Here is a 16,057-nt window from a genome sequence, read left to right as displayed (position 1 = left end):
CTTACACACCTTTTTTTTCTGATTCTAAAGCTTCTGCTTTTAAACACTAATCTTCATAATTAGCAAATGATTTTGCTTTTGAACAGAGATAAACAGTATGCTATATTGTTTTTTGATACAATTTATTCTGAGAGTATAAGTAATGTGTGCTTTGTGCTCTCTTTCACTTAGAGTTTTAAAAGAGTAAGGAAAGGGAACATATTAATAGTTTGTTTTCATTAATATTTCATTAGTAATGAGGCACTATGTCTCTAAAATAAAGAGATAATCTTTCTTGAAAATACTGTGGTTTATCTGTGCATGATATTTTTCAGAAATTTCCATATACTAGTATGTAAATTAGTGATAATACACTTTTATAAAATGCCTTTTCCTCCTTTACAGTAATTTTTTTGAGAACATTGATCTTAATTTCAAAAGATACTTTGGATGCCTTAAAAGTTAATATTGAGACCTGAGAACATTGATTACATTTGGAAGATAAAATATACTGTTTGTAATACTTTCACCTTCTTGCCATTTGCAAATTGGGATGGTTAAGCGATGCGTTAGCTGTTTCTTAAAATCTTTTTTGAAATATATATTGTGCACAAGCCTGGGCAATATCACCAACTTTAAATACTTACCCTAATTTTTGTAATCAGCAAATATATTGGTAGGAAGTAAATTGATAAACTGTTAATCTCCAAAATTATTTGTTACACTTCAGCTTTTATAGATGCATATTTGGCTTCATTCCAGAATTGAACCATTGAAACCCTCACCCCCACACCTATAGGGTAGAAAGACTGTTACAGGGATGAGTTTTTAAACCATGTTTTAAAATTCAGTGTTTTGGGCCAGACATGGTGGCTCACGCCTGTAATCCCAGCACTTTGGGAGGCCGAGGTGGTGGATCACCTGAGGTCAGGAGTTTGAAACCAGCCTGCCCAACATGATAAAACCTTGTCTCTACTTTAAAAAAAAAAAAAAATTATATATATATATATATATATATATATGTATGTGTATATGTATATACACACATATATATGTATATACACACATACATACACACACACACACACACACACATATACACACACACAAAAATTAGCCAGGCGTGTTGGCACTTGCCTATAGTCCCAGCTACTCAGGAGGCTGAGGCAGGAGAATTGCTTGAACCCGGGAGGCAGAGGTTGCAGTGAACGAAGATCGTGGCACTGTACTCCAGCCTGGGGGTGACAGAGCGAGGCTTTGTCTCAAAAAACCAAAAAACCAACAAAATTCAGTGTTTTGTCCCATTTAAACTAGTTTATGGCCTATAAAGCAAGACTTTGGATTTTCTTTGTTGTGGTTGATGGGTTTTATTAATGTTTTATGAATTTTAATGTCAGAAATAATACTTTTATTCTGGCATTTGAACGTAATAATATTAAAAGATTTTATTAATGGGTTTATATTAGTTATATTTGGAATTCTCAGATTGAGTGTTGTACTCTATATACTTTAGAATAGTAAGAAAGTTCTTTAAAATAGGAGTCAGAAAGTTGCAACCAGAAATTATATATAAGTGATATTTTGTGCATTTTTAACCCAGTGATGTGAAATAATGATTAAATCTTTGTCTTTATATGCCAAATTTGAAAATTTTGGAAATGTGACTAGAAAAATATTAAAAATGACTACATGTTTAGAATTTGGGACTGAGTGTGTATTTTCTACTTAGTATTTAATCATGAATTATATCCTGGAAATGGTTTTTGTTACTTGTTTTTGTTTTTGAGACAGGGTCTCATTATGTTACTGGGCTATGCTTCAGTGGTGCAATCCTCCCACCTCAGTGTCCCCCAAGTAGGTGGGACTACAGGCACATACCACCACACGTGGCTAAATTTTTTTAGCTTTTTGTAGAGATAGGGTTTTGCCATGTTACCCAAGCTGGTCTTGAACTCCTGGGCTCAAGAGATCCTTCTCCCTTTGCTTCTGCCTCCCAAAATGCTGGGATTGTAAGCGTGAGCAATAGCTCCTGACCCCGAAATTGTTTAGACATTATTTGCAAGGCCTGCTTATGCCTCTGAGTTCTCTCTAAGGCATCTCTCTGAGTTGAGCCACTTTATTAAAATTTATTTGAATAAATTAAGAAGTCAAAGGTTGAATATAGAAAAATTTGCAGTGATTACAATGGGTCATATCTTTCTGTTATTTTTAATGACATACTTCTGTAGAACATAGTATATTTTTACAGATTCTCAAAAGTTTTATTTCCAATTTTAGTGTTTCATTAGCTAGCACATTTTTAGCAAAACATTATACTTCTTATCTGTTAAAAAAACTGGTTCATATGTGATGTATACATGTACTCAGATATCTATTGTACTTATTTCGATTCTCCATGTTAGGAATTGATGAACAACTAGACAGCTTGCTCAAAATTAGAGCAACTAAAACTCTTGATTTCTACACTTAGAATTAGCAAGAAAACATATTAACATTGTAAACTGTATTATGTACTTCTTGCATAAATTGTACTCATCACTTGTTTTCTATTTCACTTGTTTTACTAAGTTTTATAGAGTAAAATCATGTTTTGCCATTCATATTTATTCTTTAGTAAAGTATCTAAACCTATCTTGTTTTAACCCTGCGGTTCTCACACCAGTTACACTGATCAGAATCACCTGCAAAACTTGTTCAATCTGAGATGGCCGGGTATCCACTTCCAGAGTTTCTGAATCTTCCAATTTTTGGTGGAGCTTAATAATTTGCATTTCTTTTCCTTCTTTCTTTCTTTCTTTCTTTCTTTTTTTTTTTTTTTTTTAAGATGGAATTTCACTCTTGTTGCCCAGACTGGAGTGCAATGGTACGATCTCGGCTCACTGCAACCTCCACCTTGTGGGTTCAAGCAATTCTCCTGCCTCAGCCTCCCGAGTAGCTGGGATTATAGGCATGCGCCACCATGCCTGGCCAATTTTTGTATTTTTAGTAGAGACGGGAATTCTCCATGTTGGTCAACTTGGTCTCAAACTCCCGACCTCAGGTGATCCACCCACCTTGGCCTCCCAAAGTGCTGGGATTACAGGCGTGAGCCACCGCGCCCAGCCAATAATTTGTATTTCTAACAAGTTTTCAGTTGATGGTGGTGCTGTTAGTATGAGGACCATATTTTGAAAACTACTGCTTTCACTGTCTTAACTCATCTGTTCATCTTTATAAATATAAAATGAAATAAGACCAGTTATTTGAAAGCTGAAGTGTTCAAAATATATTCTAGTATCTGTTTCTTTATGGTGAACAGTAATTGTAGTTCCTTCAAATTGTAATAAAAGGTCTACTTATTAAACCCTATTTTTTCTCTTTTGCCTTGTTCTCATTCATACCGATTTTCTATGCTTAAAGTTTAAGAAAATTGTAGGTTATTAATGTAATAAACCCACATGGTATTACCAAAATATACTGATATTTTGATTGTTTAAACAATGATACCTTTATTGGTAAAGAAATTTTCTTCTGTAGAGAAGGAGAGAGAAAGTCATGCCAGGAACTATGCCTAGTACTGAGAATACAAACAACTAAACATTTTTTCTTTCTTGGCTTAATCTACCTTTTCGCTTTCATTAGTGTGAGAACTTGAAGCTGAGCCCTTGGCGGGAATTTACTTTGCTTCTGTGGATAAGTAATTGCTTTCTTTCTGGATCTTTTTAAATGATAGCAATTTACAGTTTTATAATCTTACCAACAGCATATTGTTAAGGAATTTTTAGATTATTCTTAGTATTAATAGCTCACATTGGGTATTTCCCAATGTTTTTCTTGTCTCCTCACTCTCTATTTGGAAACTTAATGCTGCTTGCATCCTTTATAAAGGAATATAAATGTCTGTGTTTTTATTTCTCTAATTTGGGCCTTTAAAAGCTTAGATTCATTTCCATGAATCAAGACCCTGGCATGCAAAGCTCTAATTTTCTTGTACTTTTTGCAGTTTGGGTTTCTCTTCTTTCTGACCCTCAACTGTTTTAGCTCTAAATTTTCCATTTTTCTCAAGATTAATTTCTTTCACTTCTGATATCTCTGTGTATATGAATATATGAAATTTTTTAATGAACATTTTTTATATTTTGGGAGGCCCTGAATTCTAGAATTTTTTAATAATTTTATTGCAGGAGCTTCATTAAATCAGTTTTGCTTAAGATTACAGTTGTAGAATTAATATGTTTTGCTGTCAAAGTGAATGCTCTGCGTAGTGTGATTATTTAAATCAATAAAAATTATGTGGTTGGTATAAATAATCATAATTGCTTTCACATTAATTTGAACCTGTAATTGGTCAACGGACTACTGCAAAGTTGTTCAGAAAGAGAGTAAATATGGACAGTTATTTTTTATTATGGTGTTGGTCCTCTTTCAAGCAAAATGTAATGGAAACCAGAATGCTTATATTATATACTTCCTGCAGAACATACCATGACATTAGAAATACACAGTAAAAGATCTCTAACCCTGCACTAGTTATATTCATTCATCCAGTTACTTCTGGTGGAAAAAATCTGGGCAATTTTCAATGTATTCTTTATTTTTGAAAAATGATATATATAAATTGCCAAATTCTTTGAGTTACTTTCTCCTTCACCTTGATAACAAAGCCCTTCATGTTGTTGGTCCATTTCAACTTTGAGTACAGCTCCCTCTCTCTCCCACCAGTTGCTAGTTTGTTAATATGAGAGGAGCCTTTTGTGAGAAGTGAAGGGTGATAAACTAAATGAAGAGTTTACTCACAAGAGAAACTGTTATTCGGAGGGGTTTCTGTAATCGTATTTAAATACCATTCAAAACCTAACAGAGTTTGGTTGAGTAGTTATAAAATGTATACTGTGGGAGTATCTGAAAGGGATATCTAACACACAGTTGTTTATCTTTCTTCATTTCTGAGAATTGTGAGGATGTGATAAAAGGAAGATCACTGTAGGTATGAACAAATACAAAGAAGGAAATGAAAGGACTTTTGTTTTTAATGGGACCAAGTTAGTGATTAGGATTTCTGTTAGATCAAGAAACTAAAAAAGCAGTGAACTATCTTGTTGCTGCAAAAGTTTAAAAAAGAAGAAAAATGAAACATCAGAATTACATTTCTTACCTGGGAACATTAGTTATTGACCTGTTGAGAAACTGTAAACCTACCTCTTGTCTTGAATTTTAGGATGTGAAATAGGTTCTGTGATTCATGTTAAAATAATTCGTTTACACTAAGTGGTGAACTACTGGCAAATTTCTTCAGATGAGTGAACCCAATTAGGAGAAATACAGAATAATGACAGGAAAACATATGTTACAGAAGACTGTGACACTGTACCATTTACATTATTTATGTTCTTGAAAATTACAGTATATGGTATATTTCTAAAAAAACAATGCTATCCTGTATTATAAAGTAATCATGATAAAAGTTACTTATAATTTATTTAATATTTAAGTCTTGTTTGAAGTTCATTGTAGTATACTTTGAATTATAAAATTTATCTATTTAATCCTGTAGAAGTTTTCAGGCTTTGCTGCTGTTCAAAGAAAAAGTCTAGTTTTGAGTTGAAAGGGCACCAAAGTATACGACTGTTCCTACCCATCTTTAACATGATTCACCTTCTACTGCCCTTAGTTAGTTGTGCTAGAAACTGGGATGCTTTTTCAAAATTCTTTATAGTGCTATTTTATAGTTCAGTTATTTTATGCATTATAGAATATGTGGTATTCCAACTGTTAAATAAATGTTGTTATAATGTTCTTGTTCTGCTTGCTTTGCCTTCTTAATGTATGTGCTATCAGAAAATACAATAAAAACCCTGAAAACATTTCACTCATTAGGCTATAATCAAATCAAATTATAAAAGAAATAGTTCTTGCCTTTACAAAGGTTATAAAAAGAACTTTTGGACAAATTCAGAGAACTTACATATCATTTTATCTGAAATTCTAACCTATTTCTAATGTTCTTGGTGAATTAATGACAATGCAAAAATAAGAAAATAATTCCTTATAACAATAATTAGAACATTCTAGGCATCGTGTTAGTACAACATTCTTTCTAATGTTATACTTTAGGAAGTACCGGTGTTGAACCAAGGTACATAGTCATCTCATTAATTACATAGGCACATTGATCTGTGAGTAGAAAGAGTAACAATAATGCTTAGACATTACATACGTGCCAAAGCATTTTTCTAAATCCTTTAAATGCACTTTATCATTTATGTGGACCATAGCATATGAGGTGAACACTACTAGCTTAGTTTCTGGTATTCCAGAAAGTATGTACAATAAAGAACTTCACAACCAACTGGATTTCGAGGATACAATTAAAATCCTGGCTCCTTATTTGTTTTGTGTTGTCAAAAACTTCCTGCTGAGAAATTCAGGTTTTGACTCATACATTTCTGTGTACTTATAGGACCATTTTTAAAAATTGTAATTTTAACTCTTAAGTATGATGTCTAATATCCTGGTAAGATATTTGTTGTTGTTGTTATTCTTGTTGTTGTTCAATTCATGTTGAATACGTCAAAAATTAAAATTAAAATGTGTAACAGAATAATAGGAAACTTGGCCATTTTTTTTTTTTTTACTTCTAGTTGAAAGTTAGTGTGACCCATACCACTGTATTACAACATAAAGAAAACAAAACTCTTATAAAGTATTTAATAATGTAGAGTAACTTAACATTACTTGAATTTTTGTTTCATGTTTCTAGTTACTTGAAGAAAATGCGAAAAACTTCTATGTTATATTTAAGTAAAAATAATCAAATAAATTATGTTACACAAGTTTGATACATTCTGTCTTTCAGGTGCAACAATCGAACACAGTGTATAGTAGTTACTGGGTCAGATGTGTTTCCTGATCCATGTCCTGGAACATACAAATACCTTGAAGTCCAGTATGAGTGTGTCCCTTACAGTAAGTATGCAGTTTATATTGTTTTACACTTTCCCCAGCATTACTCGTTGATGCTGAAAGACTACACATGTGAAAGAAGCATATGTTTATGGCCTACACAACCATTATGCATGCAGAGCACTAACAGACTTGGGCCTCCAATTAGCTTCATGAAGTGTGGAAGGAAGCCATAGTGTGATGCTGGCCAAGTGTCTGTCTGTGTTCTTAAGTGTTTGGCTTTTAAGGCTAGTGTTTTTCCAGAAAACAAACTTGAATTAGCTATTCAATACGGCTGATAGAAATCTGTACTTTTGCCCAAAACCAGTTGCTGACAAATTGGTTTGGCTCACAGTTTTCTAAAGAAGGAATTGACTTCGGTTTTAATCATGAGCTACTTGAATGGCTACCTGCTGTTGTAGTAACTTTAGTGCCGAGTAAAAGCTACCATTGCAGTAACTGAGGCAAGTGCTTTACTTTTTGTTCTGTTGTCTTTAAGGGAGCATTTCTTTACGGGATTCAGTGATGAAATCTTAATGCTTAATAAAATAGTTAGATATAACATAACCTTGCACATATTTCTATTTTTAATTTTTTAGCATCATTGTTAAGATCCTACAGACAGATATTTAAAATTCAATTGAAAAGTTTGTAGGTAGGCTTCGGCCAGTAGTCAAATTTTGTGTAGTTTTCCTTCTAATCTCAGAATTAGTACTTCAAAATTGTATTCTGTACTTTCAATTTTAAAAATCTTAGCATTTTAGGCAACTTAAAGTTTGAATATTACCTGATTTTCATAAGCTAGTTTGATAGTATTGTTGTCTTCTTTGCTTTTTAAATTATAGGAAAGATAGAGATGTCATTTAGTCATTAGTTCATAGGCATTTGAATTATGTTTATCAGCAATTTTGCTGATTTGAGACAGTTTTTGTACACTTTCCTCCTTTAATAAAAAAGGATTTGCCAAATAATGAAATTGCTCTTTACAGAACCTCAAAAGCTAGGTCATTAATTCTGACAGATGTATATGTGCAAGCTATCAATATTTCTAAAACCAAAGGGCCAAATTCTGATAGATCTGCTATGTCCGGTATGGTAGTAACACATTCTGACACATGCTGTGAAGGTACTCTCCATCTTTTCTCTGACACAGTTTTGACAAATTGGCTTTTTGTGTTATCAGTTAAAGGCCAAACACAGATTATCTTTTCATCCCTGCTCTGTGTTCCTGTGTTACTGTGAAATGGATGCTTTTTATGTTTTCAGTATTTTCTATACCATTTGTAGGATTGGAAGCCTACTGAGTACACTGATCTTTATATCATTTCTCCTGTGTAGTGTTGGTGGCTTACGTAATCATTCTCCTGTGCCACTAGAGGAACATTGTATTCTTTTGACCTAACCAAAATTTTGTTCCATAAAGTCACTTTCACTTGAATTTAGCATGATTTCTGTCCTCAAATTAGAGAAGAAATACAGCATCCATTCCCAAACAGTGGAATCAGTCAGAGCTGCCAAGAATTGTCTTTCTGGAGCCAGTTCCTGTAACCTAGTCTATAGACCAAGAACAGTGTTAAGCAAATATTATTTTCAGATTCATAAGTTATTTCTTGTGCTGTTTAAGAAAGGAAAATGTGGATATCTTCTGGAACATCTAACTTGCAAAATTTTACTTTTTCAGTTCTCCAGAAGTATTGTACATTGTGCACTAAACTTGCAAATAGCTATACTCAGAGAAGTATTTGTTTCTTTTAGATTCTGTCTTTTAATTTTAAAAAATCAGTAATTAATTTGCTGTTACCTTTCTAGATGTTTGCACGAGGCAAAAATAAGTCTATGATTTTTTTTTATTTTAATCCTTGCTAAAGAATAAAAGTAATTATAATTCCTATATACTCTACAGTAGTGACACTCTATAAATTGCACGGTTTCAACTAATATTAAAATATAATGCAAAGAGTCTTAAGTTATTCTAATCATATGTAGGACAGTGTCTTACCTCTCTTTCTCATTTTCTTCAACTTTTGTTTCTTTGTGCCTCTGTCCATTGTATTCATTCCTTATACTTTCTTTTTTTTTTTTTTTTTGAGACGGAGTCTTGCTCTGTAGCCCAGGCTGGAGTGCAGTGGCGGGATCTCAGCTCACTGCAAGCTCCGCCTCCTGGGTTTACGCCATTCTCCTGCCTCAGCCTCCCGAGTAGCTGGGACTACAGGCGCCCGCCACCTCGCCGGGCTAGTTTTTTTGTATTTTTTAGTTGAGACGAGGTTTCACCGTGTTAGCCAGGATGGTCTCGATCTCCTGACCTCGTGATCCACCCGTCTTGGCCTCCCAAAGTGCTGGGATTACAGGCTTGAGCCACCGTGCCCGGCCCTTGTACTTTCTTTTATTGTGAGCCTTTAACTTTCACTTTCTCCTTGATTTAGTAGTGTTTTTATATTTTATGATATTTGCATACCTCTTTTACACGTTACTTAGTTGATAAAATTGTCACCATCGGATAACATTTATTATGTATTTTTTACCACTTGGCTTTATACCGGTTTCTATTCACAGTAAATCCTCCAGGATCTTATATATTCCAATTAAGTCCTATTATAAAACAATTTCAGAAAATTTTCATGACTTCTGAAATTTTTAAAAGAAATTTGCTCAACAGAGAACATTAGAAATGCTGTTACTTTAGTATGTTTATGAACGGCACATGCATTATATGTGATGCTTGTACTTGTCCAGTTAATATCCATGTCAAAAGTGTATGTATACGGGGTATCTATTATTGCCAGACTATTAGGAATTGCGTATATTTATATTTGAAAGAAGTCATAAAGATCTTGGAGGATAAAGGAGAGTAATCAGATCAGAATTTTGCATCCTACAGGCAGGATTTGGTTTTCATTTTTGTACCTCTTATTTCAAAGTATCATTGTAAAAATACTGTAATATTAACCACAAGTTTTATTTAATATGAAAAATAGCCATTCTTATTGATTAAATTATTATTAATGAATAAACATGTAAGATTATTCAGTGAAATCGTGTGTCACTTCACATACAGATTATGTCGGCTGTGTAGTTAGTGTGGGTTAATTTCTTGTCTTGCATATTCATGTAGTCCTCCACTCATGTTGGTGGTTCATATACTTGTATGTTTGGTCTGTAGAAAAGTAAGTGTATTGTTAATTCATGCAGTCTCTTAAGACAAGTTGTGGTATATTTTTGGCATGTGATAGAGAATGCTGATTATATTAATTTTATTGTGTTTTTGTACTCTTCTACTGATGAATTTTGGCTGCTTTGACAGATGTCTGGCATTTTCATAAAAATAATAATGTTTTTTGTTGTAAAGAGCCATATATTCCTTGTATGATTCATTAATCATCAAAGGTTTATAATATTTTTAATCTTTACTTTTGAGTGTTACTTACTTTTCAACAGAATTATAACACATATACAATATATAATTTATATTTATTTTCCTTTAATATGTGATATCAAATCTCATGTAAATAAAGACTTTGATATTCTGTTCACTAACTACATTGTAATTTTAGTTTATCAAAAAGTAAAATTTAGCCATTTTCTTTTTTTCTTTTTCTTTTTTTTTTTGAGACGGAGTCTCGCTCTGTCACCCATGCTGGAGTGCAGTGGCCGGATCTCAGCTCACTGCAAGCTCTGCCCCCTGGGTTCATGCCATTCTCCTGCCTCAGCCTCCCAAGTAGCTGGGACTACAGGCGCCCACCACCTCGCCCGGCTAGTTTTTTGTACTTTTTAGCAGAGATGGGGTTTCACCGTGTTAGCCAGGATGGTCTCGATCTCCTGACCTCGTGATCCACCCGTCTCGGCCTCCCAAAGTGCTGGGATTACAGGCTTGAGCCACCGCACCTGGCCTAATTTAGCCATTTTCAATGAATGGAAAACAAAATATACTTTCTACATCTTTTATTGAACTTGTTTTAAGTTCTTTTTAAAATAAACATTTTAAAATGTATTATTTCCATCCTTTACATTTAATTTATTTCAGTAAAATTATCCTTTCCTTAGGGGAAAAAAGTGTACAGCTGTATATAAATGTAGTTTGAGTAGTCACAATGCTAATGATTTCTCTTATCCTCATTTTCTCACCACGCCCTTCCATTATTGATTCTAAGCAGGTATAATATTGCTCTTCGCTGAGGAGTAATTTTAGGACTAGTGGTTTATACAAAAGTGTTGTTTTCAAGACAGTAATGTTGAATTTTTTGTTTTTCAGATGTAGTCAGAATTACACATTACAGAGCAAGTATGTTTCCTGAAAGTGGTTACATAGACCAAGTTGATTGGGGAAAGTTGTAGCTTAATGTGGAAAGTTGTTGTATGCCATTCCTATGGCAAAAATGTCCGTGTGATGTTTTTTTACTGTAGGTGTTTCAGAAGGTCAACATTTAGTCTTAATGAATTATTGTAATTTTTTATAATGAATCAAACTAAGATCTTAATAAAATGTACACTACTCTGTCTGAGTACATTTTGGAAATGCAATATTAGCACATCCTAATGCATTTTAACAACAGAAAAGGGAGAAACAGACACCATGATGTCTCAACATTTTATGAATTTCAGGCAACATACTTCAGACCTATATACAATGTAAAGTATTTTATGGTTTGTAAGTATTAGAATACTGTTTACCAACAAGGATCTTACATAGCCCCCTTCCTAACTGCATAATCCATTTCTTGAAACTGTAGTTTTGTTTTGTTTTTTTCTCATGTAACTCTACTAATCAGGTTTGTTTTATGAAAGCATTTACTTTTTATAAGGTCTGTGGAGTCAAGGTATTTGTTTTGAATGCTCGGTATGGTTGTTGTTGCATGCTAGCTTGCTTTCTGTGTAAATTTATGATGGTAGAATTGTCATAATAATCTAACCATAATTCTTTCTTCCTTTTTCTCCTTGCCTACTGTGCTTGCTTTTCCCTTGTATGTATTTTGCTTGCTTTTTTTATAGACTTAGTATTACAAGTTTGAGATATATAATATAGAAAATTTAATCAGAACTTTATAATAAAATATATGTGTAAACCTAAGTAAATATACTAGTTCTTAGTGGGGAAGAAAGGTATTACCTTACCCTACTCTTCAAAATCTCTACTGGTGATGGGGCGATATTTATATATTCCTAAAGAGGAGGCTTTTTTAATGGTTAAAATTTATCTAGGAATAGAAAATAATAGAAAAACAATTGAAACATACTGAGATGCATAATTATATATTTCTTCTTAGTAAATATCTATGAAAAACATGTAACCACATCAGAATTAAATTTGATCTAAACTCCAAAATTAAGTTGTGATTTTTATAAATGTATTTTTCTATTGTTATGCTTATCTAAAGTTAGTTTAATAATTGAGTTCACATAAAATAAATGGGGATGATGTAACTATGCATGCATTTATGTCTATAGCATACATATAGAAAGTAAAACTTGGTAAGAATGCTGAGTGACTTTGGAAAGGCAAGAGTATGTATACCATGCATTAGTGAAGAGTTTCATTATTTATTCAGGTACACTAAGTGAAACAACATGCCAACATATTTGTATTGCCTCCTTAATCTCCTAAAATGATTGATCTATGTTCTTTTATGTAACTTTAGAATCTTTCTCCTGCTAGGTTTTCCTGTTGTGTGTTTCTCTTTATCCAAAGTAGTACAGCTCTTATTCTTCCTGTATTTAGCATCTGTTACGAATTCAGTCTTAGACTAATAGTCAATTTATTTTAATCTTTTTTCTTTTTTCCTTGCACCTTTTTTATTTTTCTTCCGATGCTTAAAATAGAAGTGGAGCAAAAAGGTAAATAATGTATACAGTCTGAACCCCAGCTCCCTGTTATGTGCCTTATGGATGTTAACCTCCTCCCTCCCCTCTCCCCACAACACTCCTGTATTAAAATAATCAGCAGGATCTCATAAATGCCACCTCATAAGGAAGTCAACTGTTTACAATGAAATTGTATGACTGCTAAATCTGGTGATGGGGTAAAAATTTTGAAGTCGGCGAGGGGGAGCTGCCCTTTCTCTGTTTCTTTTTTACCCTTTATCTCTTTTTCTGACACCCTTGGATATTTTCTTATAATTAAAGTGTCATCTTGCCTGGCTTCCAGAACCCTCTCCATAGCATGCCATGGTTACAGGGTCTCCTGATTGTTTCATCACTGCTTTTCTTGTATTTACTTTTCTGTGCTCCTAATTGCATTTTCCGAATATTTATGTTCCTCAAATTGAAGCACCTTTGTTTTCAGTCTAACTTATGTAAAAGTTCTAAATAAGTCTTCACATTGGATTTTCTGTTTTATTTGCCTTATTTCATAGTTTTGCTTTTGGGGGCTCATAGGTGAAGTAGGAGGTTGAAGGGTATAATGTTTGGAATAAAATAAAATATATACTGTTGTGCACAAGCTCAGACTTTTAAAACATAGGTTAACAGATTATAAAATGAAAACATAGCAAAAAATTAAATTGTCAGACCACTTACGAATGATCTTAAACTTAGGCTTTTGCTAGTGAAAATAAACATAAACTCCAGTTACTTTGTACCCTGATGCACTTATTATGCTAACTTTAGAAAATAAGGGTAGTATTTGTATTAAGTATAAATTTTGGTAAAATTGAATGCTAATAATATGAATTTTTCCCTTTTGATTTGTGACCACTGAAACGTGTTTACCTGTGTAATTTTTTAACTTGGTTTAATTTTTGTCTTTTCTCTGTAACTGTTAGTTTTTGTGTGTCCTGGGACCTTGAAAGCAATTGTGGACTCACCATGTATATATGAAGCTGAACAAAAGGCAGGTGCTTGGTGCAAGGACCCTCTTCAGGCTGCAGATAAAATTTATTTCATGCCCTGGACTCCCTATCGTACCGATACTTTAATAGAATATGCTTCTTTAGAAGATTTCCAAAATAGTCGCCAAACAACAACGTATAAACTTCCAAATCGAGTAGATGGTACTGGATTTGTGGTATATGATGGTGCTGTCTTCTTTAACAAAGAAAGAACGAGGAATATTGTGAAATTTGACTTGAGGACTAGAATTAAAAGTGGCGAGGCCATAATTAACTATGCCAACTACCATGATACCTCCCCATACAGGTGGGGAGGAAAGACTGATATCGACCTAGCAGTTGATGAAAATGGCTTGTGGGTCATTTATGCCACTGAACAGAACAATGGAATGATAGTTATTAGCCAGCTGAATCCATACACTCTTCGATTCGAAGCAACGTGGGAGACTGTATACGACAAACGTGCCGCATCAAATGCTTTTATGATATGTGGAGTCCTCTATGTGGTTAGGTCAGTTTATCAAGACAATGAAAGTGAAACAGGCAAGAACGCAATTGATTACATTTATAATACCCGATTAAACCGAGGAGAATATGTAGATGTTCCCTTCCCCAACCAGTATCAGTATATTGCTGCAGTGGATTACAATCCAAGAGATAACCAACTTTACGTGTGGAACAATAACTTCATTTTACGGTATTCTTTGGAGTTTGGTCCGCCTGATCCTGCCCAAGGTAAGAATGTTTACTTGCTAATGCTTATGTCATTTTGTGAATAGCATTTTTTTTTTTTTAAAAAAAAGACTTCTTAATTTCTTTTTCCTATTTTCTTCACCTTTTCATAGTTAAAGCACAAAGGACATTGTTGTGGTACATTTTAGCCTTATTATGGTTCGTTTTCTTTTTCTCAATTTCTTCATTTTAATGTTGGCTTCAAGAAATTGTGGCATTATTGATCAGTTTAGTTTTCATTGCTAAAAATATTATACCAACCAGAAATCTGTTAGCAATCTTTTTTTGTTTGGTTGTTTTCCCCTACTTGACTGCTGAATTGATTACAATCTATGTGCAGACCTTTTAACTTCTTGGCGCCAGTGGTTAAAGGAAACGTGTGTTAGGAAGTCCCAGGAGAATGGCTGGGCTTGATGTACAATGCCAGGTATATGCGTTCTGAAGTTTTGGTGTATGTTCTCTGAGTAGAAGAGGGAGCCATCCAATATTTTTCTAGATTATCGTGTAAAATTACATGTTTTTATTTTCTGATAAATTAGTGACAGTTTTAAGTCAATATTTCTGTGACTTTAACAATCACATGAACTAAGCTTTAAATGATCCCAAGTGATGACTTACGATGACAGATATGCTAGATTGTGTGATTTATATTCTCTTTATGCAGGATCATTACTTTAGAAAGTAATGCTCAATTTTTGGAAATATACTTTGGTTTATTAAGTGAGTTCAATTTTGTGGGAAATAATTTTTGATGATAAATGAATATTTTATTAAAACAAGATTATCTCATACTCATGATGAAAGAATAACTTGTTAATGTATTATTATAGAACTTGCACTGTTTATAAGTCTTTTATTTGAACAGTGTGTGTTTAAGACCTGAATTAATATCCTAATTTACTGAGTTAATCTTGAAATTATTGCATTATTTCAAAATTTTAGGAACTAGAAAGTTCTTTGGAGTGATTAAATTAATGTCTTCAATAGGGTGGGGCAGACACTAATATCTTTTTTCTTCTACTAAAGCAATGCAAGTACACACAATTAAATATGTTCATAACAAACACCCCTACATATTTTAAGATATGCTGTTAATCAGTTTTAAATATTGTCATACGGTCAGGACCTCAAAAGCAGAAGTCACAGCTTTTTGTCATGGAATTTCTAATTTAAGTCATTGTAGGATACCAAAATATGTGAGTTTTGTTCATATAATAACAATAATGATCCATTGACTTAGTGTACAGTCCCTTTTTCCCTAAATCAGGTTATGTTTGTATTTTTTGGCTTATAGTTATAGCAGTAATGTTCATTGTTAAATTTATAACAATGAAATCTTCTTTTAGGGCATTGATAGTTTTATTTGATAGTATCTTGGAATCATTTATTTAAAAATGTATACATATGTTTGCTCATGAGGCAGCAGTTTGGTTTGTTTCGTCTATTTCAATTGTTTTTCCAAAAGCTGCTACTACAGTACTGCTTTTTTATCCTATAGGTTTGTCAAAAGGCAAACTTACATTGGCATTGGCTAAAATTATATTGATCCTCATGTTAACCTTTTTGTAGCCTGTATTAGTCTCATAGTTGTTAGATTTGTCTTG

The 16,057-nt window shown here is 33.2% G+C and overlaps 1 protein-coding gene across 37 annotated transcripts in view; it reads left to right on the top strand.

Moving 5' to 3' along the window:
* Window positions 1-16,057, top strand: part of LOC105482716 (adhesion G protein-coupled receptor L2) — a 684,023-nt gene that overhangs the window by 620,153 nt on the left and 47,813 nt on the right. For all 37 annotated transcript variants that reach the window (XM_071090520.1, XM_011742960.3, XM_071090526.1 and 34 more), the window contains 2 exons: window positions 6,815-6,924; window positions 13,656-14,456. In XM_071090520.1, coding sequence (XP_070946621.1) covers window positions 6,815-6,924; window positions 13,656-14,456 — 911 coding nt within the window. The remainder of the gene's footprint in view (window positions 1-6,814; window positions 6,925-13,655; window positions 14,457-16,057) is intronic.

Source organism: Macaca nemestrina, chromosome 1 (assembly GCF_043159975.1).
Source record: "Macaca nemestrina isolate mMacNem1 chromosome 1, mMacNem.hap1, whole genome shotgun sequence".
Lineage (NCBI taxonomy): Eukaryota > Metazoa > Chordata > Mammalia > Primates > Cercopithecidae > Macaca > Macaca nemestrina.
This window is presented reverse-complemented; position numbering and strand designations above follow the sequence as displayed.